The sequence below is a fragment of the Equus przewalskii genome, chromosome 30 (assembly GCF_037783145.1).
Source record: "Equus przewalskii isolate Varuska chromosome 30, EquPr2, whole genome shotgun sequence".
In the NCBI taxonomy this organism is placed as follows: domain Eukaryota; kingdom Metazoa; phylum Chordata; class Mammalia; order Perissodactyla; family Equidae; genus Equus; species Equus przewalskii.
In genome coordinates, this window is record NC_091860.1 from 25,524,504 (window position 1) to 25,546,368 (window position 21,865).

The 21,865-nt window shown below is 43.7% G+C and overlaps 1 protein-coding gene across 6 annotated transcripts in view; it reads left to right on the forward strand.

The window, feature by feature from the left end:
- Window positions 1-21,865, forward strand: part of SFMBT2 (Scm like with four mbt domains 2) — a 244,238-nt gene that overhangs the window by 6,453 nt on the left and 215,920 nt on the right. For 5 of the 6 annotated variants that reach the window (XM_070601099.1, XM_070601103.1, XM_070601097.1 and 2 more), the window contains exon 2: window positions 17,237-17,388. In XM_070601099.1, coding sequence (XP_070457200.1) covers window positions 17,289-17,388 — 100 coding nt within the window. In that variant the 5' untranslated portion in view covers window positions 17,237-17,288. Of the gene's footprint in view, window positions 1-12,362; window positions 12,383-17,236; window positions 17,389-21,865 lie in introns of those variants that run through there. The other variant, XM_070601102.1, reaches the window with a different exon arrangement.

The following is a 21,865-nucleotide window of genomic DNA, read 5'->3' on the forward strand; positions in this document are numbered from 1 at the left end:
TCTGTTTCATTCTTTTTGGTTTTCTTTAAAACAACAGTGACACATTTTGGTAGACACGGCGCTTGTGGTTGAAGCATTTGCTGAATTCTGCAGCGCAGGGCCAATCATGTCAGCAGTCGTGACTACGGAAGAAGGGCACGGGGAAGATGGAACAGATTTTCATCCTGTGATTTTTTTCTTTTCCTCTGAAGTTTTATTGGCCCAGCAAAAGATGTAAAAAGTTGTTAAAGTGTACCTTCCCTCATTTCTCCTAAATTTCGCAACTTTTTTTTTTCCATTTCAGTCAAAAGTGAAGTATGAATTGCACTGCTTTAAGTTATAAGCCAAGAGTCTGAAATTCCAAGTGCACGCATGTTCCTCTCAAGTCTTGTTTTAAATAGCATTTAAACAGATGCTTATTTAAAAACTTGACCTTTGGATCCATAGGTCTAGGGACTAATGATGGAAAGATTGTGGAATTAACCTGATTTGGAATTACCTGTTTTTGCTAGCAAGTTAGAGCAAGAGAGAGGGCGAGGATTCCAATTGTAGTCTTCTATTGTCTTGAAACTGTGACTACTGTATATTATTTGCTATGTGTGAGATGCTATCCTTGAACTCTCTTGAATGTTAAGTACATTGCTTATTTAATCTTTATAGGTGAGTGCTGTTGTCTTTTCTTTATTGATAATTTATTGTATTTGGAAAGGCTATACAAGATCATACAAATAGGATTTTTTTAGTATTTGATTTGAAATGCAATAAGGTTAGAGCACTTTCTTTTTGCACTTACTTCAAATGGTCACGGGAGAGCAGAACTGTTACATGAAGCTTAAATCACTGTTTTTAAATGTAGAAGTGAAAATAGTCACCGTTTTTGGGTTGGGATAGAATGTTGTTCATTGTCAGGTGAATTGGCCATTAAAGATTTGCAAAGTGTTGAACTTCTGAAATTTCATCTTGATTAAAAAATAACTGTTTTTCATATACATCAGTTTCCTTTCTCCCCTCTTCTCTGAAAGATGCTACCAGACGAATGTAGGTGAGAATATGTTTTTTTTTAAATTCTCAAGTCTTGGAAGAAGTGGGGAGTAGAAATCAAAAAGACACTATTGAAAGCTGAGGTAGAGAGCTAGAATTTTGCCTTCTAAATAGTGTTGGCCACTGATGAGCACAGTTTTTTAGATTCAACTAAAGATATTGGTCTTTTATTAGATTATTTTCTTCTCCTGTAGGAAACTGCGGTCAAAACCCAAAAGCTGCTCTTTCTGTGAGGCCTAGGTAAACCTGTCTTTCCTGTGCCCGCTGTGGTCCGCTCAGCTGGTCGTAGGCTCCTCCCATGCTGAGGTTGACCTCCGGCCTGAAGCTGGCAAGTCAAAGTTTCTCTACTCTCTATGAGTGGAAAATAATTTCACTTCCTCTAAAGCACGGGAGAAAAAGTCAAGTTTGCAAATTGAAGTAGCTGAATTTTTGTTGAACTTGACTTTTGGCATTATTTTAGCAAGTGTACCAAATATGGGGTAGGTAAACTACAGTCTGCTGGTTCGAGTGAAGCAGTCTTTGGAATTCGGAAACCCTAGTTCTGGCTCAGAGCTTTTTGGGTGACCTTGGCTGAGTCGCTGTCCTTTCATCTTCAACCTCCTGTTTTGGATTTTTCCTGCGATGAATGGCAGGAGAGAATTCCTGCTAGGTCCTAATATATTTTGCAGATCTGTTTTAAAAGGTAAAAGACATGTTTACTTATACAGCTTGGTGACAAAACACTTCCTTTTTGTTAGGAAAAAAAAAAAGACCTCTCCAACTCTTTTATTAGGTACATACTTCACAATTGTAGAGGAAACATTGCCGTGTGGAGTCATTTTTCTTCTTTCCCATCTCCACATTGGAAAGGATGTTTCCCTCTGGGTGGTTTTAAAAAAAAATATTATGTGCTCTGTACTAGTCATCTTGTCTATGTACTAAGCAGAAACAGCCACTGGGCATGCACAGAAAAGGGGATCTGTCATTTGATATAAATGATGCCGATTGATGCATGGCGTGGGTTAGAGTTCTTCAATTAAAAAAGGCAGAGATTCATAAGAGACTGTGCTAAACAGCCTTCCAGCTGGTACTCTGTCTGAAAGAGATGCATGGCTTCCTATGCATTGTGGAGAGCTTGGACAAATGGTCCACGCAGTGAGTGGAGAGAGCAACAGAAGATGGCAGGCAGCTCGCTGCCAGAATTTAGGTTGGATTCCTGTGGGGTTTGCATTCATTTCTGGAGGGAGGAAACTGGATTTGCCTTTCCAAGGGCAGAGAAGTGGGAAAGAGGAGCCTTGGGACTTTGATACCTGGGGAGGAAGGTGAGGTTTACCTGGAGATGGTTTACCTGCACAGGTGTGAACAGCAAGACAGAGATCACGAAGATGCTAAGAAACCCTAAGGACAAGAGTTTATTTTTCCAGGCAGCCTACTTGTTTTATAAATTAATATCATCGTTGGTAGTAACTCACTAAGTTTTAACCTTCATCTGCTTTTAATCATAGTTATTCTTTCAGAATACATAGTCTTTTATTCGTAAATGAGGAAGCAGCAGATGTAGGATCTCTACTCCAACCTCTGGCTCTGCGCTGAAGGCTGTAGGTTGGTCCTGTTTTGCTCCTCTGCTGGGTTGATTTGCTAAGATTCACCCTGCCACATCCACCTGGTTTTGGTCACTCAGTGCTATCGTGCTCGTCCTGCACATTTTGTCTTTTTCATCTTATTTGCAATTCTCAGCATTAATTTTCCACTTGGCCCAATTGAGAACTTTAAAGTCCTGAGTGTGTAGAAAGATGTGTGTTTGAGACACTTATCACCTGGGTTTTTTGATTTGTGTTTTTTTTGGGGGGGGCGTGAATTTTCAGATGTTTATTTGGTGGCAGGTGAGATTCCTTGGGCATCTGTGTTTTACTCAGGAATTTCCAAGGAGGGGACTTTCCTAGCTGAGCAAGGGAGTGAGAAGAGGCCCAAGAGTCTTTTGGGAAGCATTAAGGCCTGTGTGCTAATTAAACAAAGTTAAGCAGAAGGCAGCTGGCGATGGTTCCTTTGGAAGCAGGCAGTTCCAGAGATGCTGGAGCGCCTCCCTCGTGGTGTGGCTGACTTCTGCAGGCTGTGCGTCCCTGAATTCAGGTAGGGAGATGGGAACAGTTGAACGCAGCATTTGAATCAAAGCTGATGGTTGTGGAGTAGCTTTTGTTTTCCTCTGCTCCCCTTTCCTCTGGTCCATCCTCTGCAGCTGTGTGACTGAGAAATAGCCAGCTCCCGGAGGATCACACACACAGTCGTGGTTCTCCAGCCCATGTTCTGTTGGGAGGCGGGGGACCGGCTCACAGTGGAGCAACAGAGAGTATTTGGACCCTAGAGTTTTAGCCCTTGTCATTCATTACCTTTAAAACTTTAAAATATAGTTTATTCTTCCCAGCTAGCTGTAAAATGCAGGATTTTTACAGCTGTCGCTCTCATCCCTGGGGATACGTTTCAAGACCCCCCAGAGGATGCCTGAAACCACAGATACTACTCACCCCTGTATATACTGGTTTTTTCCCTATACATACATACCTACAATAAGGTTTAATCTATAAAGTAGGCACAGGAAGAGATTTACAATAATAATAAAATAGAACAATTCTGATTATATATAGTGATAAAAGTTACCATAGATCCTAGCAACCTCAGCATGGAATTTTTTTTCCTTTCTTAATTGTTGAGAACTTCCACCTTTTCACTTAAAGGAAGCACTCTCTGCCTTCTCTTTGGCATCTCTGAATTCCCAGCATCACTACTCCTGTGCTTTGGGACCGTTAAGTAAAATAAGGGTGGCTTGAACGCAAGCACTGCGATCGGTCGAGACAGGCGATCTGATAACTGAGACAGCTACAAAGTGAAGAACAGGTGGGGTCCAGCGGAGATCTGCTGGACAAAGGGACGATTCGTGTCCTAGCCGGGAAAAAGCGAGACAGCACACGATTTCAGAACGGTGTGCAGTTTAAAACTCATGAATTGTTTATTTCTGGAGCTTTCCATTTAATATTTTCAGACGGAGGTAACTAAAACTTTGCAAAGTGAAACCACAGATAAGGGGACATTACCAGGACTACTGTCAACTGTAGTGGCTTTGTGCAGCTCATCAGATTAAGTCTTTGAGTAGCCAGCCTACCTTTTTTGTGCAAGCTTTTGGGATCCAGCTCAGACCTGGTGACTATTTTCTTTTTCAAGTCTCTTTGCCTGTTCAAGTGGCTGCCGTAGTATTCTCTCCCTACCATATGTAGTTCGTTTTAACAAGGAAGGTCCGTGAAAACCCAGATTCCCTGAAATGTTTGAGTAGGAGGTGAGACTTTAGGAGGTTTCTAGAACAGTCCCTGTGGTTTGCAGATGAGAACACTGTTGCTTGTTGTGGTTAAAAGGCCAAGAGCACATTCTGTTAAGTGTTGGTTATGTTACAGTATAAACCCAGGCTTCTGCCACCCCCTGCAGGGTTCATTGTATTCCCATGTTCTTTACTCACCAAAGCAAATTAGGGTGTTTTTATTGACTTTGCATAATGATTTGCAGTTGGGCTAGAGGAAACTTCCTTCATGCATTTAAATGGTATAATTTATAAAATTTGATTTATGCCCAATTTTATGGATATATCTATGGCTTAAAGTAAACACCGGAATGGCTCTTCAGTTGAATTATGAATTTCCAAGTAGATCGCAGAGCTCTGCAGGCGGGGCCTCCTTTTTGACTGCTTTCTTCAGAGATGCTTTCATTGACTGTGGACGAGATGCGTCCTTAGGCATTTTGAACTGTGCAGCATCTCTCAAGCCTCATGGCTCTGCATCCTGTCTGGCTTGAAGTAATCCATAGGATCCTCTCTGAAAATTAGACACTGATTGTTAGACGTTATCTATGCATTGTAGTCTAGTTTGCAGAAGGATCCCTTGTAAGATTTCTTTACTGTTTGAGTTCTCCTGACTGTGTATACAATGCATGGGCTAGTTTTCCTAAAATGACTTATATGCACAGGTGTATAACGTGAGACACAAATCTCCTGTAGAATATGAGCTTACTTAGCTTTGTTAACAAATGTGGATCGATGCCCTAATTCATTGCTCTTAATATTTGTAGGTGACACAGAAATGCTGTGTTTGGGGTTTGTCGTAGATGTCAGGTCCAAGATGACCATGTCTGCACAAGTTTTAAAAAGTCCTGCTTCTTTTATCAGGCCCTATCACCAAGCTGTTCGATTTTAAGTATTTCATGTCAGTTGGGTGCTAACCCAAGGACGGTGTTTACCTTTGTGGCTTGGGAGTAGATTTCTGGTACAAGAAACCCTTTATTGCTACCTTGACACAGAGACCTGTTGCATGGTAGATTTAGTTGGTATTTCAAGGCCTCATCCTTCTTTATAGAAAATAGGTAGTTAATACTACATAAATAATTTGTAGGTGAATAGTAAATAAATAAATGAACTTCCAAGATGGTGCACAGCTAGTCTGCACTTTGGGTTTTCTCTCTCTTGAGCAGGTAACGTGGAACGCCCTTACTTTGTACCTCATGCCCATTTGAACGGCTGGTTTAGTTCACCTCTTGAATAATACGTCGGGTTTCATGGGGAGGGTCAGCGGTGACAGTTAAGAGCATGACTCAGAAGACACAGTGTGTTGTTGTGGGAACAGTAGGCTGCTGCCAGCCCTTGTATTTACTCCTCGACGTCCTCTTATCTCCAACATATCTTATTTCCTAGTATCGAGGTATGAATCTGATGGTAGAAAATTAGCATTTCTTAGGCTGGGGCAGCAATTTGTATCAGATTTCCATCTATTTAGACTGAAAACCCATAAAGCCGGGTTAAAAAGTGGCCAGTAAATTGCTGTCCTAATTCAGGTAAATTGGAGCATATGGTGGATGGCAAAATTCCACAAACCTTCTGTCCCCAAGAATCGATTCGGTTCGGCCCACTTGATGATGGAATCGACCCTGGCCCGTCTCTTCTTAGAAAGGCTGGGGGTTGCCTGGTGAGAGCTGTAAGGAGCCTGGCTTAGTCAGGCATTATTAGCAGAGCCATCTGGGTGACAGGTGACTAGGCTCTTGTTGATCATAATGCCTGGCGCTTAACACTGCTTTTCATCTTCAAAGCCATTTACAAATATGGTTCTTGCAGATACCCTTGTGATCTGAGGCTGTTATTGGCCTGTTGCTTCTTAGGAAAATGGAGGCAGTGGCTTTCAGAGATCAGCTCCTGGTCAAAAATTTGGTGTTTTGGTGTTGTAGCCTTCAAAATCTTCAGGGATTTTCTTTTGTTTCCTTTTTTTTTTTTTTTTTTTTTTGGTAAGGAAGATTGGCCCTGAGCGAACATCTGTGCCAGTCTTCCTCTATTTTGTGTGTGGGACACCACCAGAGCATGGCTTGGTGAGCAGTGTGTAGGTCTGCACCCGGGATCCAAACCTGTGAACTCCAGGCCGCCGGAACAGAGTGTGTGAACTTAACCACTATGCCACTCGGCCAGCCCCTGAGATTTTCCATTTTGATTGAAATATTTTGAAAGGTCTTAGCTTAGATTTGCCGTCCTGTGCGCATCTTGCAATTCCTGGAGTGTGACATGAGGCCGTTCTCTCTGTGATTTAGACATGCTAGATTTCCAAGGGCAGCGAGAGCATGTCTGGAATTTCATAAGCTTTTGGTTTAGACTTCCGTGTTTGATTTTCTGCCTCAAGAATCTTCTCTTTTCTGAGTCATGAAAAAACAGACAACAGCAAACCTTCTCCCGTGTCAGGAGTGGCAAGCTTGAAATTGTGAGTATGTTATTAGTCAGTAAAATTGCGAGTTTCTTGAAGTACTTTAAGACAGATCAGTTTGAAAGGTCTGGATAATTGGGTAACTTGAAAAGAAAGGCACCGTTTCTTTTATCACTATTATACTAAAGCTTAGTAGAGGGAGCCCTCTGAGGAGTCAGCCTTTGAGGCCTGCCTTTCGATGGATGGAGATGAGAATGATCGCTAATGCTAAGGTAGCTTTGTTATGACAATGTAAGGTTTTGCTGTTTCACCTGAGTTTGGATAATTTCAGTTTCAAACTCTAGTTGCACTGTGGTGCTTTAACATTTATCGTGTCTAATGAACAAGTCAAGGTGAAAAGTGGTATGTTAGTCAGCACTAGCTCATGGAAGGAAGAAAATCTGTTGACTCTCGTAACTGGAAATCGCAAGTTGGAGCTCGACGCGTCTTTATTGCTTTGGATCTAAGAGAGAGATCTTCTTTCTTAGAGTCTGCACTCTCGGGGCTAGAAACTGTCTTTCGGGATGCTCCATTCTAAACCAGCGACAGGAGGAGGAAACCCCTTGCCCTTACATATTGGAATCTGGGAGAACCCTTTTCTGTGTAATTTGACTAACTAAGAGGCTTAAAGACACTCGCATTGGGGTTTCCTCGGGATGAGTCAGCAGGTCTCCAGACAGTGATTCTCAAGATCGTCAATCTCCACCCGCGTGCTCAGAGACACCAGTCAGCCTTTTAACTTCTCCACTCTTTTTTTTGTTTGTTTTTTTAAGGAAGATTGGCCCCAAGCTAACGTCTGTTGCCAATCTCCCTTTTTTTTGCCCCTCCTCAAAGCCCCAGCACAGAGTTGTAGATCCTAGTTGGAGGTCCTTAAATTCTTGTACGTGGGATGCTGCCACAGCATGGCTTGATGAGTGGTGTAGAGCTCTGTGCCCAGGATCTGAACCTGCGAACCTTGGGCTGCCAAAGTGGAGCCCGAACCTGACTACTATGCCGCTGGGCCGGCCCCTAACTTCCCCACTCTTAAATGTGAAAAACCACAAAGTATTATCAGACTTCTGAGGAAGGCAGCTCATCTAAAAAGTGGAGACCAAAACTAACAAAGAGAGAAAAATAACTACTCTTAGGAAAGAGAGAAGAAAAGTCTTAAAAGGGAAAGTTGAGATTAAAGAGGTCCAACATTTGAATGAATGTTAGAATGAAAGAACAGAGAAAACAGCGATGAGGAAATGAGCAGTAATTCAAGAAAATATCCTAGGACTGAAGAAGAGTTTTCCATCGTGAAAGAATTTCAACCTTCAATCTCAGGGCCCGAAGCCATAGTAGATTGCTATATTAGGCACGTCATGGTGGAATTTCAGAACATCAAAGGTTCCGGTAATTAGGCTGGTATCAGACTTCTCAACAATGGAAGCTGGAAGACAATGGAGGGAAACACTCAAATTTCTGAGAGAGGATGTTTTCCCAACTTAGAACTTTTTTACCCACCTGAAGTACTGGTTAAAATGTGAGAATTGGTTAAAGACGTTTTCAACCATGCAAAGCTTACACATTTTCCACCTAAGTCCTTTCTTAGGAACCTGTTGGTGAAAGTGCTCCATCGAAAGGAGGGAGGAAACTAAGATTGAGAAAGACCTGGGACGCAGAGAAGAGGCGATCTTATAAGACAGAAGGAAGCAGGGTCTCAGGTTGACCTCTGCTCCAAGGCATAGAGTTGGTCTAGGTTAGAGTAGAACAGAAGAAACTAATACAATACCTGTATATCTCAGTTTATTCAGCAGAGATTTAGATAGTTAATGGAAAAGTTGTACTCAAATGAGTGATAAGTTTGTAGGAAACCAAGGATGTGGAAAAAACAAGATGGGTATTAACTCCTGGGAAAAGTCGTGTAAGAAAGAGAAAAGCCATCCTTGCATCCTGCGTGGTTCCGCTGTGCTGTCTCCGTCGGGCCATAATAGTGGCATCCTATCTATTAGGAGGACTGGGGTGTGGGGCAGAGATGGGGAGGGAGAGGTGGTCATGTGGCTACCTGATAATGACCGAAACCGAAAAATTAAGAAGTAAGATGTTATTCTGAGATAGGGAGCAGGATGCCAAGACAGTCAGCTAAAGGAGTTGAAAGTGATCATCCCAGGGAGCAGGAAATGAGTGGGGAGAAGGGCAGGTGGCTGCTGTCTTTTGGGATACACACACACAAGCCTTATAGACTATCTGGCTTTTAAAATTATCTACAAACGTAACTAATATAAAAAATCATCAATATCTCAATAAAGCTGGGAAAATAATCATCTGCTCGGAACGAGGGGCCTAATGAGAAGAGCTCGTGGAGATGCTGAAATCCGTTCTTCTCTTGGTATTTGAGAAAACTGAGGCCTGGAACAAATAATTTGTCCAGATACCTAGATTGATGAAGAGAATGGCTCCACTATGAATGATCAACGTGATGAATCCTTGACGCTGTAAGTCTTGTTGAACTTTTGTGGAGAACAAGCTGGCCTGACTTTGGGCAGATGGTTTGGCAAAGCTTGACTCCGTAAAGCATGGAATTGAGATAATTGGCGTTCTGTAAGGAAAACTATTTATAATGCAGAACTATTTATTGCACACTATTTAATGCAAAAGTATTTCTAGAAAAAACAACCTCCTCTCCCCACATTTAAATGACTTTGCAGAAATACTGTGTTTTCTGGTTATTCCTGTGATAGAGATCAACCCAGACAAAAATCTCCTTTTTGTGAAGCAGTGGTTCTCTTGAGTGTAGTCCTGGACCAGCCGCATCAGCATCCCCTGGGAGCTTGTTAGACATGCAGATAATGAGGCACTCCCTGGATCTGCGGAATCAGAGACTCTCGGGGTGGGGCCCAGCACCTGCGTTTTGACAAGCATTGCGGGTGGTTCTGCTGGACCTTACATTCTGGGAACCACTGAATAGTTGATGGTGTTAGAGGTAATGCCGACCCCTCGCCCCTTTAGGGTTAGGTCAGCCAGGACTCCCACGGCACTGAGTCCTCTTTCATTTCCCTCCAGACCTCATTCTCCTTGAGGTTTAAGCACCTTGGTCCGCATTAGTGTGAACTGTGATTTTTTGGGGGCGGGAAACGAACTGATTTTGCATTATTGATAGTCTGTGGATAAAACTTAGAGCACATCCTGAGTTCAGCAATAACAGGCTAAGCCTTGTAATTACGAGCTTATTAAAAAAGAGCACCGTTTCCCTAGGGGGTGTGTGTTGGGATTTGGGGTTGGCTGTGTATCAGGGACCCTAAGTTAGAGCTGACAGCAGACCCGAGCTTCAGTATTCGTGGGGCCTTCATCTGTGTGATCCTGGGTGGCTTTGGGGATGAGTGGCAAAGGGCCATGTCCCTTCTACTATGGGGTGTGACCTTGTAGTTGAACACTTTCACTTTGCAAATCTTCCACTGGCCAGAACGCAGTAGCATGACCACGTCCAATGACAAGGGTTGCTGAGCAGTGCATATTCTGGCTAGCCAGTTGCTCCTCATGGAGCCAAAGGGGAAAACGGATACTCGGGGTGGAGGAGAGACGTTGACAGTCTAATGCACAGTAACTTCTGCCTATGCGCGCTTTCAGATAGATTCTGCTCACAGTAGAATGCCTTGTGGTGGTCATGTCTTAAGAAACTGGGGTCCCAAGCCAGGCAAAATCATTGCCATTCCCTTATAAACCTACCTTGAATGACCCCAAGTTTAATGGTTGCTGGACCAAGAGGGATATATGAATGGGAGTCATAGTTCCAATTCCGCTGACTTTTCTCCTAATTGTAGGAAAGTTGGGTGCACATAGCCTTGCATGTGTAGGAATTTGACATATGGTAAAGACAGGATATAAAACCCCAGTGGGGTCCCGGTGGACTGTTGACTGGGGGGAGAGGCTGTGGTCGTCAGCTCAGAGCTGCAGCTCAGCAAGTACATGAGCATAAATTCCCCATGTGTTAAAAAGTTCAGTGTAAAACTTGAAACCCCAGAGAAGTTAGACTTCTGGTTTCTTAGGTGGAGGAGGACATTTTAGGAATACGATTTTTGGAAGAGAGAAAATGAATTGATAGATTTGACTAAGTAAAAAAAAAACAGCTAACATTCCGTATGTAGATCAGAAGGGACCTCTACAGGGAAAAATGGGGAAAATATTTGCATAAGTTTTGCAAGATAAAATGTGTTCAGCTTGAGCAGCCCTGATGGCCTAGAGGTTAAAGGTCAGTGTGCTCCACTTCGGCGGCCCCAGTTCAGTTCTCGGGTGGGGAACCACACCACTCGGCTATCAGGAGCTATGCTGTGGGGGTGGGTCACATAGAAGAACCAGAACTTAGAACTATACACAACTATGTACTGGGGCTTTGTGGGGAAAAAAGGAAGAAAAAGGAGGAAAATTGGCAACAGATGTTAGCTTAGAGCACATCTTCTCCTGCAAAAAAAAAAAAAAAAAAAGGTAGAGCTCTTAAAAATCCATGCAAAATACCAACAGAGTTAAAATGTGGGAAGGATGTGAACAGAGGGACCACATGCCGGTTATAAATTACAGTGGCTGGAGACTGGTATTTTTTGAATATCAAATTGAAAAAGGTGAAGGGAAACCCTCTTTATGGCCAAGGAGGAGATTGCATTTAGACATATTCTCCCTCCCACCGCTGGTCACAGGGCAAGGACGGCAGACTGGACAGCATGTTAGCAGTTGGTCAGCTGAGGCTCAAACGTGTTCCTACACTTGGCCCCACACTCTATCTTCTAGGATTACCCGGGAAGGAAACATCAGAGATGCAGTGGAATTTACGGCTGAATGTGATCGCCACCACGCTGTTTATAATGGTGAAAAATAAAGAAAATACTTCATGGTCTGCAGTAGGGGCGTGGCAAATACATGACCTTATTCCTATTCTAATAAAAGTTATACAACCGTTTCAAGTCACGTTTCCAAAGAAATTTTCATGACGTGGGGAGATGCTTTCTGTGGAATCTTAAATGAAAAGTGAATCACAATTCTAAATTCTAGATGAACTCAAAAAAAGCAACCTGCAGAGAAGCTATCAAGAGGAGGTACTAGAAATAGAAAAGAGATGATCCTTGGGTGTTGGGATTATGAGTGGTTTTAACTTTAATTTATTCCTTTATAATTTTATTTTCCCAGATTTCTACAAGACAGTGTGTATACCTTTTACCAGAAGGATGAAAGTAAACGTTGTCGAAAAAGGGAAAGGGTGACAGGTCATTCGCTAAAATAAATAAACCTTGCAGCCACCCGGGTGGACAAAGCCTTGTCACTTGTCCTTAGGGAATAATGTGAGGTTTTCCTCTGCCACCCATTCAGGTGGCTTTCTTTTTGGTATTTATATTGTTACCCGTGAGTTCTATTAAAAACGACTGATTTGGTGCATTTAGGTCGATGTCCTATTTTCCACGCCCAGATTTCTTTTTTTATAGTGTCTGTTAGAGGCAAATGGGTAGAATCGGATCACTGAAGAGTCGTAAAAACTTTAGCCAACTTTTTCCCCTTTAATAAGTATCATATAAGCCATTGATACTTGACTGATTTATGAACGTTCATGGACTTTTTTTTTCCCCTTTACAGGAAAATTTTGTGCCTGATTACCTTTTTGAGGTGGAATGATTGTAAGTTTATAGATAAATGAAAATCTTAGCATGACGCACATAACCTGGTATGTAAGATTGCTTCTCTTTTGAAATTGTATTGATGCAGAAATGCAGCACATTTAATAAAAACCTGCTACACTGGGAAGTTTGCTGTGAAAGATTTGTGGAACATTATGGGGGAAATTTAATTGCTATGAAATATTTGGAGAATATTATGGGGAAACTGTTACGTCTCCTTCTGGAGTTTCTTAGGTTTTAAAATTCCTGTGTTCTCTTTTAACTAGCTTGCTGCGATTAAATTAAAACTTTTAAGAGAGCCAAGAATTGATGGTTATTTAGGACACGCTCCAAGCTCAAATACCATAAACTCTGGCTTACCTATGTGGTGTTCTAGCTGTGCTGTCTGATATGGCAGCTGCCAGCCAGGTATGGCTTTTAAATTAAAATTAATTAAAGTTAAAATTGAGATCCTCAATCACACTAGCTACATTTCACAGGCTCAGTAGCCACGTGTGTTACTGTGTTGGACCTTGAAGGTATAGAAATTTCTGTTGGACCTTGATGGTCTAGAGAGAATTCAGAATAGATAATAAGCCCCCAATAATTTCTTTTTAGTCTTAGAATAATACCTAATGAGTGTTCTTCCACACCCATTTCCTTCCTAACAAGGCCTTGCTTAGCTTATTGCTAAAATAGTTTTTTCTTTGAATACTCCCCAGATGATAGGAGGAGGCAGGACGCAGGATACAGTTGAGAGAAGAAGATGCTTTTTGTATTAAATTTGGTTCAGATAAATGGGTAATCTGAATGCAGAAAATACACAATTAATACTGAAAAAGCCCTGGTAGATTCACAGAATTTTGGATTTGAAAAGGGCCATTGATTGCATCTCATCCAACCTTCTTATTTAACTCATGAGAAGTTTGAGGAACAGAGAGGTTAAGTAATTTGTGTAAGTCACACAGCTAGACGGAGGCCTTGCGACCCCTCACTCTCCAGGTTCACTGATTTTGTCATTGGGCTGAGACAACCTTTCTAAGAAGTTCTAGTCCTATAAATCTGTTGTTCATCAACTGTGGAGACAAGAGGAGCCAATTATAGTAGGATTAACTTTACACAAGGTCGCAAAGTATGTTGTAAAAAACAGGAAGTTGCCCTTTAAAAACCCGGTCTTCTGAGCCTTCTTCTCATGTCTTTGAAAAAGTGCTGCTTCCATGAATAGACACTTTTACTTTTGGCCTTGAACTTGTGTGTATTTTAAGAATCAAAAGGAAATAGGTTTCCTTTTAAAAGTAGCCTCTTTTGGGGTTAGGGTGTTATAGTCAGGAAACGTGTTTGCGTTTTAAAATCCTGTTTTTATTTTGCAAAGCTTATGGATCGATTGTCACCAGTAAGATTTGCCCCCCAAACTCCATTGAAAGTAAATTTCTGTGGAACGGTTTGGCCTTCTCAAATGAAATATATTTTCTCCCCAGATTATCTGTTTCCATCAGCGCTGTGTAGGTTCCCTTCGTTGCTGAGAGCTAGCTGCCGAAAGTGAAGTAGTTTATTCCGGGAACCTGACTGCGTGCTGTGCAAAGACTGTGTTTTGTTAATATTGGGAGATGCTCACTGTTCACATTTTCTGTGAATTCCACCTTCAGATGCCTGGTGACCTCGTTTCCTCCCTCTCTGCTCTCCTTCTCGGTTCAGACCTGCCTCTGTGCGTTCTTCTAACTCGCCTCTTTCCATTCAGTCTTGCCTCTGTCTGTGCATCTGTCTGGTATATGGGTCCCGGAGTGATTTTTCGAGAACAAATCTGATCATGTCACTTCCTGGAATGAAATCCTGCAGAGTCCACTGTGCCTGCAGTGGGAAATGCAGGTTCGGGTCCTTATTGGGCAAACGTTCTCTTCTCGTGGGGCTGGGGTCCGCCCTGCCTCGCCATTGCGGCCTCAAGTCTATGTTCAGCTACCCCTTTGTCAGCCTTGCCTGGCCATCGCCCCATCATCGTCGCCCTCCCTCGCTCACCTGTCTCTTCTTTCCTGTAGCACTTAACACCCACTAACATCCGACTTAATTTACAAGTTGTTTTGATTTCTGGGTGCTTCCCTCCGTTAGGATGGGGTCTCTGCCAGGCTCCGGTGTCTCCCCTCCCATCTTTTCCCTCCGGATGCAGGCCCTTCTCCCCTCCAGGTTCTTGGTAATTTCCCCGATGGGTCACCCACTGAAGGGTGGTCAGGAAGGCCGTTTCCCAGTGTGCTGCCGTCTTCCTCCTCCTCTGCCCAGGCCACCTTGTTGCCCCTGGAGTCGGCGGGGGTTGGACTGCGGTGTAAGTGATGGAGTGATCTCTCCTCGCGGCCACACTTCCTGTCATTGTGGGCGGGGTGTGTGTTTCATTTGCTGAGTTATCCACTGCTCCCCGTTCTCTCAGGGGGAGCCGCTTGGGTGTTGGCTGTTTGGTTGGATGGCCTCCCTGCTCCTCAGTAGGTGGTTTCTCTGCAGCTCGCATCAGGGATGGTCCCTTATATCCCAATGGCAGTGGAGACGAACCGCTGAGTCCCGCTACCCACCGTGAAGTCCAGCCTCTGCTCGCCTGTGTGCAGCTCGTGGGGAGGAGATCTCCAGAAGCGGGGCTCTCTGCAAATCCGTGGGTCCATGTCGTAATGGGAATTGCGAAGGAGCGCTCTTAGGAGAATGCCGTTCTGCGCGCCACCATGTGGGTTATTTTAGCAAACTGATGTCCCAAATGGTGACATCATTTTGAGAAAATAATTTTTGGAGTAAAATTAGCCAGCCTCAATATTAAAATGCAGGGTTTGCCAGGGTCCTCTGTTTTAAGTACTCTTAGAACCCATATTTCTGTAAAACGGGTTCTTGTATTTGGTGGTGGTTCCAGCGAAGCTTTCAGAAGCTAAGCTCCTCAAATAATTCACTAGCGGTCTGAGATAACTTCATTTTCTTTTTTATTAAGGTTTTATTTTTTTCCTTTTTGTCCCCAAAGCCCCCCGGTACATAGTTGTATATTCTTCGTTGTGGGTCCTTCTAGTTGTGGTATGTGGGACGCTGCCTCAGCGTGGTTTGATGAGCGGTGCCATGTCCATGCCTAGGATTCGAACCAACGAAACACTGGTCCGCCTGCAGCGGAGCGCGCAAACTTAACCACTCGGCCACGGGGCCAGCCCCTCCTTTTTTTTTAATTATTAAAAAATTTAATTATTAAAAAAAATCCCCAGTTTCTATTTAGGTTTAAGACATTACTTTACACACCCTATTTTCTTCCACTCTCTCTCGGGACCTCCTAGACGCTGAGATGAAGACCCTTGGTTTACCCCCCATAGTGCTACAATGGGCACCTGGAAGGCGGTCTTTAGTCCTGGTGTTTACCCATCCTTTATGTGATTTTTAAACAAACCAAAGGAACCATTTTGTACCCAGTACCCTGCCTTGTGACGCTGGCTCTCACATTTTCCAGAATAGTCCTGATTTAAATTATTTGTATCGTGGATCTTGACTTCTGTGCCTCAGACCGTAGGCCCTCATTTGTGCTTCAGAAAATAGAAGTCCCTGTGCTCAGAGAATGTTTGTTGAATGAATAAAAGATCATCTCCTACTTGTTTGCAATTGCCCTCTGTATTTGGCTGTCACTTTATTTGCTTATTCGTGTACGGATCTTTGTAGCAAGATGCCTAAATTACTGTTTAATGATCCAGTCTAGATATTTTTATAGTTCCTATTCTACAATTTGTGCTTTGATTGAGAAATAGCTTTGCATCCTCCCCATGGTGTCTGGAAGAGCATTTTGTATAGGCAGGTGGATAAATACATGCTGATTAAATTCCAGTGCTGCGCCCCTGCTGCGTTTCCAGTCTCTTCTCTTAGTCCTTGCAACAGACATATCCAGGCTTCCTCCTGCCTTTGCAGAAATGATTAACACGTTCTTTCATGAACCTCGAATTTTGACAAAACCTCACAATATTTTCCGGGAAGGGAACCGGAACCAAACGGGGTGTGTGTGCTTTAAGAAGGGGACGGGGTTCTTAAAAGATAACTTTTCCAGTATGTGAGTGTCAAAATATCCCCTTTATAGGTGTGGATGCCCCAGCCTTTGTTTTCTTCACCTATCCTTGCTCCTTTACCTATTTAGACTTTTATCTACATGTGAAATAAAAGCGAATGTCGAATGAATGAGAGCTTTGAAAACCCTGCGTGGCTCTGTCTGACCACAGAGCTGTGCCTGGCTGACCCTCAGGAGAACCACACCTGGACATGTCATGGGCTGTGGTGTAAACGAACCAATTGTAGGATTCTACGAGAACTGGCTGTCGTTTGACCTGTTTTTCCACCAGTCATATCAGAATGCAAGTGTGGAATAGCCATTTTGTTAGGGGAAAAATATGAGAAGTCAAAGACCACATTATTTGCAAACATTGATCGTTTAACTGGGTTTCTTAACACATCCCTTGGGACACAGCAGACGTCTTGCCTGTGTGTGGCGATGCTGGGGCTGGGGAGGGCTTGTCACTTCACAGCATCGAGGGAGAGAGGGGGGAACAGCTGAGTGGCAGAGCGTCTGGTCATTGCTACGGAGGTAGATTGGGGGTTGAAACGTAGATTCTATTTGGTGAAAAATATGTTCCTCTTACTGGTGATAATGACCTCTAGGAAACTGATGGTTTTGCTATGCTGTGACCTTCGTTGTTGACCTTGTGTAAACATGTTCCCTTTAGTCTTTATTCCTGGTACTTTTTGGTATCAGCACTGCATGGCATCCTGCGTGTTATACTGAAATGGTAGGAACTCTGATAGGAGGGTGATATTTTTGGAGAGCTTAAAAATAAGTGAATATAATTAAAGTCCTCTATTTTTTTTTTCATTGTTGGTTGCCCTTAGGTAATTTTTCCTGCATAATGAATTAAGCGAAGAGGATCCTTACTCCTTAGGAATGGAGAGCAGTCTGACAGGGTCCAGGATGCCAGACCCCGCATCTTCCCCCTTGGGGAAACATCAGAGCTCAGCGAACGGTAACGGAGACCTCGATTCAGGTATGATTTTGTTTCTAAAATCCATTTGGCCTTTTGATTTATGGAGCCATATCTTTCTGATAAATGTTCAGGAAACAACAGGGCAACATTTCTAGATCTCATACTTGCCTGTTTCTAGGATCTGTTGTCATATTTATAAGCACAGAGCAGCTTGAAAGTTATGCCAAGTTTGGTTTAAAATTAATATTACCTGGATATCAAAGTTAATATTCTCTATTCCCTATATACCTATATATGGTGTGGGCTGGGTTATAATGAGGTGACGAATTGCCTCAAAATCTCAATGGCTCAGCACAATAATTGTTGATAAATCATTCACACTGTTTCAGATGGACTCTGAACCTGCTTCACCCAGTCCTTCCATGCCATCGTACGATGCCGGCACTCATCATGGGGCTTTGGGGGCGTTTGTTCTTAGAGGGAGGCAGAGCTGGACTGTCCTTTTTTTTTTTTTGAGGAAGATTAGCCCTGAGCTAACATCTGCTGCCAACCCTCCTCTTTTTGCTGAGGAAGACTGGCCCTGAGCTAACATCCGTGCCCATCTTCCTCTACTTTATATGTGGGATGCCTGCCACATCATGGTGTGCCAAGCGATGCCATGTCTGCACCTGGGATCCGAACCGGCGAACCCCAGGCCGCCAAAGCGGGATGTGTGAACTTAACCGCTGTGCCACCAGGCCGGCCCCTGGAGTGTCTTGAATCAGTAATTCACTGCTCTAGCTCAGAAGAGACAGGTGTCACTTCTGCTCAGAACCTCTTGCCCAGAACCAGTCACGTGTCGTGTTTCTGCCGCTGTGAGGGAGGCGAGGAAATAGAATTCTCTCCTCTGTGCCCAGAAAGAGAGGATGCCCAAGCGTTAGATGCTGCTACTCAAGACCACCTCCAAAACCTTGAGCGCATCTTTTAGAAAAGGGTGTCATGTGAAGGAGATTCAGGTCATGGGAATTTGGGGCAAAGTGTTTCTTCCTTAAGAAATCTAAAACGAAACCAATCTAAACCAGTCTTTGATAGTTTTTTTTTTGTCTGTTTGTGAGGAAGATGGGCCCTGAGCTAACATCTATTGCCAGTCTTCCTCTTTTTTGCTTGAGGAAGATTGTCGCTGAGGTAACACATCCATGCCAGTCTTCCTCTGTGTTATATGGGGTGGTGCCACAGTGTGGCTTGGTGAGCCGTGCTAAGTCTGTGCCCAGGATCCGAACCTGAGAACCCCAGGCTGCTGAAGTGGAGCTCCTGAACTTAACCCCACTCCATTACCGGGCTGGCCCCCTAGAATTTTATATTTAACCAGTGAATTTATAAATGCGTCTTTTTCTGAATACTTACACAATAGAGTTTTTTTAAAAAGGTAAATTTTGAGGGGCCGGCCCCGTGGCCGAGTGGTCAGGTTTGCACGCTCTGCTTCGGTTTCGCTGGTTCGGATCCTGGGCACAGACCTAGCACTGCTCATCAGGCCGTGCTGAGGTAGCGTCCCACACAGCAGAGCCAGAAGGACCTGCAACTACAATAGACAAGTATGTACTGGGGGGCTTTGGGGAGAAGAAGGAAAATAAAAAGATTGGCAACAGATGTTAGCTCAGGTGCCAATCTTTAAAAAAAAATTTTTTTTATCTTTCCTAATTAAATAAGGATAACTTAGGTCTCAGACTCATAAACACTTTGCTGTGATGAATTCATGTAAAGAAATGTTGATCATTAACTCAGTGGGGCATTTGACCGTTGTCCAAAAGTTACGAGATTTATCTTCACGTTTTGATGAGAGCAATCAATGAGAGAATCACAGATGGGTTGATGTCATTGAATTTATTTGATTAAGTCTGTGTCTGGAATTATCTTATCTGGAAAAAATCTGGAAAAGCTCAAAATAATTGCCTAAATATGTTGAAAGATGTTAGTGTCTGTTTCAAAATCAGCTCATTTCCCCTCCTTTATTGTAGAAGTGAGCAAACTTACCCTAAAAGCAGAGCTGAACCCTCGTCTCCCGGCGGGAATATGGAAATTCTTTTTCTGAGAGAGCGTGGTCCCAGAGTGAAGGTTTACCCTCATCATTCTACTTTTATTTAAGTATAAATATGCCTTTCTGATGTTTGCCAAGTGGGGTTATTTTTCCACGTTTGGAGTCCCTGAGCTTTCTTCGTGTTTCTGTCGTACACATGTCTGATTTCTGTTGCTGCATCATTTCCAACGGTATGTTTTTAAAATGGTTTAAAAGCCAACCGTGTTGACTTATTGTTTTCACACAGATGCAGTGTCTCTCTCTCTAGCTGAGGTAGATTCTGAAACTTAATAGTCATATGTGTCAGGAAAATTGTTTGGAGTGGATTTCCTTGTGGATGATGCTAACATCCTCTATTTTGTATGTGGGACACTGCCACAGCATGGCTTGATGAGTGGTGTGTAGGTCCACGCCTGGGATCTGAACCTGCGAACCCTGGGCTACCAAAGTGGAGGGCACGAACTTAACCACTGTGCCACTGGGCTAGCCCTGAAGCACCACGTTTTGTATATAATTGGCTGGGGTATGCTTTGAGGAAAGCCCATCGTGTATATTCTGTTACTTCCTTGCTCTTGTGTGATGCGAGGCCCAAATCATCCAGGATGCCATGATCTTTCGTAGAAATAGTTCTAAACAGCTCTAAAATTATCTTAAATTTTTCAGATATTGGCCCTGATGTTTTTTCCCCCTAAATGGCTAATTGGTCCTTTCTCCTTGGAATTTCCGTATGTCCTTGTGAGCAGACTTTGAGCTGGTGCCACAAAGATGGACTCCTAAAGAGGAAGCACATTTCCAGCAGGATCTGAAACTATGTAGAAAGTGGAGGCTGACTTCTAGAAACTCCAGTTTAGTTTTGAACATTTAGAGTGTTAATAACACCCTCAAGTATGAGTCTTCAAGGAGTTTATTGATTTTCCCAAGCAGTTCCCTTTGAACTTGTTAGTACGTAAATTATCTTCCCTTCTGGCCTCCGTTGTGGGGCTATTCGGTTCTGGGACGAACCGTGACACCCGTCGGGCCGGGCGGTGTGTTGGTGCTGAGGGTCTTTTCCCTGGAAACGGTTCCGAGGAGATTCATGGATGGGATGAGCTAGAGATGGCAAAGTCGGCATTCTTCAGCTGGTTCTAAGACTTGCAAACCAGGGACAGCAGGTACGGGATCCTGCGATCAGGCTGTGTGGCAGGCACTCTCTTAGGCGTGTTACATGTGTGGGGTCCTTGAATCCTTCCACAACTGGTGGGAAAGCTCCTTTTATTATCCGCATATTATGGATGAAGAGTCGCTTGGCTCTTGGCTACCAGCAGGGACTTCATCCCAGGGGTCCTAAGGCTCTAGGGCTGGTTCTGACGCCCTGGGCTGTCCTGCCCTTCAGTGCAGGGAGAAGGCACCCTGGATACATAAATGTGTGTGCGTGCACACACACCCCTTGCACACCCCACACCCACACACTTTACGCACCCAGGGACAGCTCACATTCTCTCTGGTCCTCTCCTCTGTCATCTCCCGTCCTCTCTCCCCATGTGTTATGTGACACAGGATGGCATCTCCCTGGTAAGTGGCTGCACTTACATGCCTACAGGTCTTCTCTGCCAGAATGATGGGGCCACGGGACGGAAGTCTAACCTGGTTGCTCCCGGTTGATCTTGTGTGGTTGGGCTCCCTGGTCCCCACCCCCAGCGGCTGCAATTCCTGGCATTGAGATGGGTCATCCCTCTGAAATGACGACTTCAGCTTAAGTGGACTCTCAGTCTCATTAACAGCTTTTTACGTTTTCCTTTTTGCCTCTTTTCCTAAGGAAAGCTTAAAGATATTTGGGGTCAGGGACTGACACCCAGTCCTGTAAATGAAATAGGTGCAAGAGAAAATTCCTCCTTCTGCCAGGAGTGCTGAGGATGGGATGCCAGGATAAGCTCGAGTAGGCTCCCCGGTGGACAGGATGGACACCACTGTCACGGGGCACACCAAGATGGAAGCGGGCCAAAATTGGATTTCTGGAACTCTAGGCTTCTTCAATTGCCGTGATAAAAGCAAGCAAAACAGTGTGCTGACATGGTGATAAATAGATTCCTTGACATTATTTTTCCAGGCCGGCTAAATGTAATTTCCTGATGAAGTCTAGATAAAGTGGCATTGCACATTCAGATTGGGCAAGCCTCTAAGTGAAAACAATTATTCTGTAAATGTAGGCTTTTTTCTTTTTCTTTTTGGCTTTAGGATATATTAACTGGAGTCCCACAGGCTCTTCTATTCTGGAAGGAAAGGAGTCAGCATTCTTCTTTTTTTTTTTTGAGGAAGGTTAGCCCTGAGCTAACATCTGCTGCCAATCCTCCTCTTTTTTGCTGAGGAAGACTGGCCCTGAGCTAACATCTGTGCCCATCTTCCTCTACTTTATATGTGGGACGCCTGCCACAGCATGGCTTGCCAAGCGGTGCATAGGTCTGAACCTGGGATCTGAACTGGTGAACCCCCAGCCCCCAAAGTGGA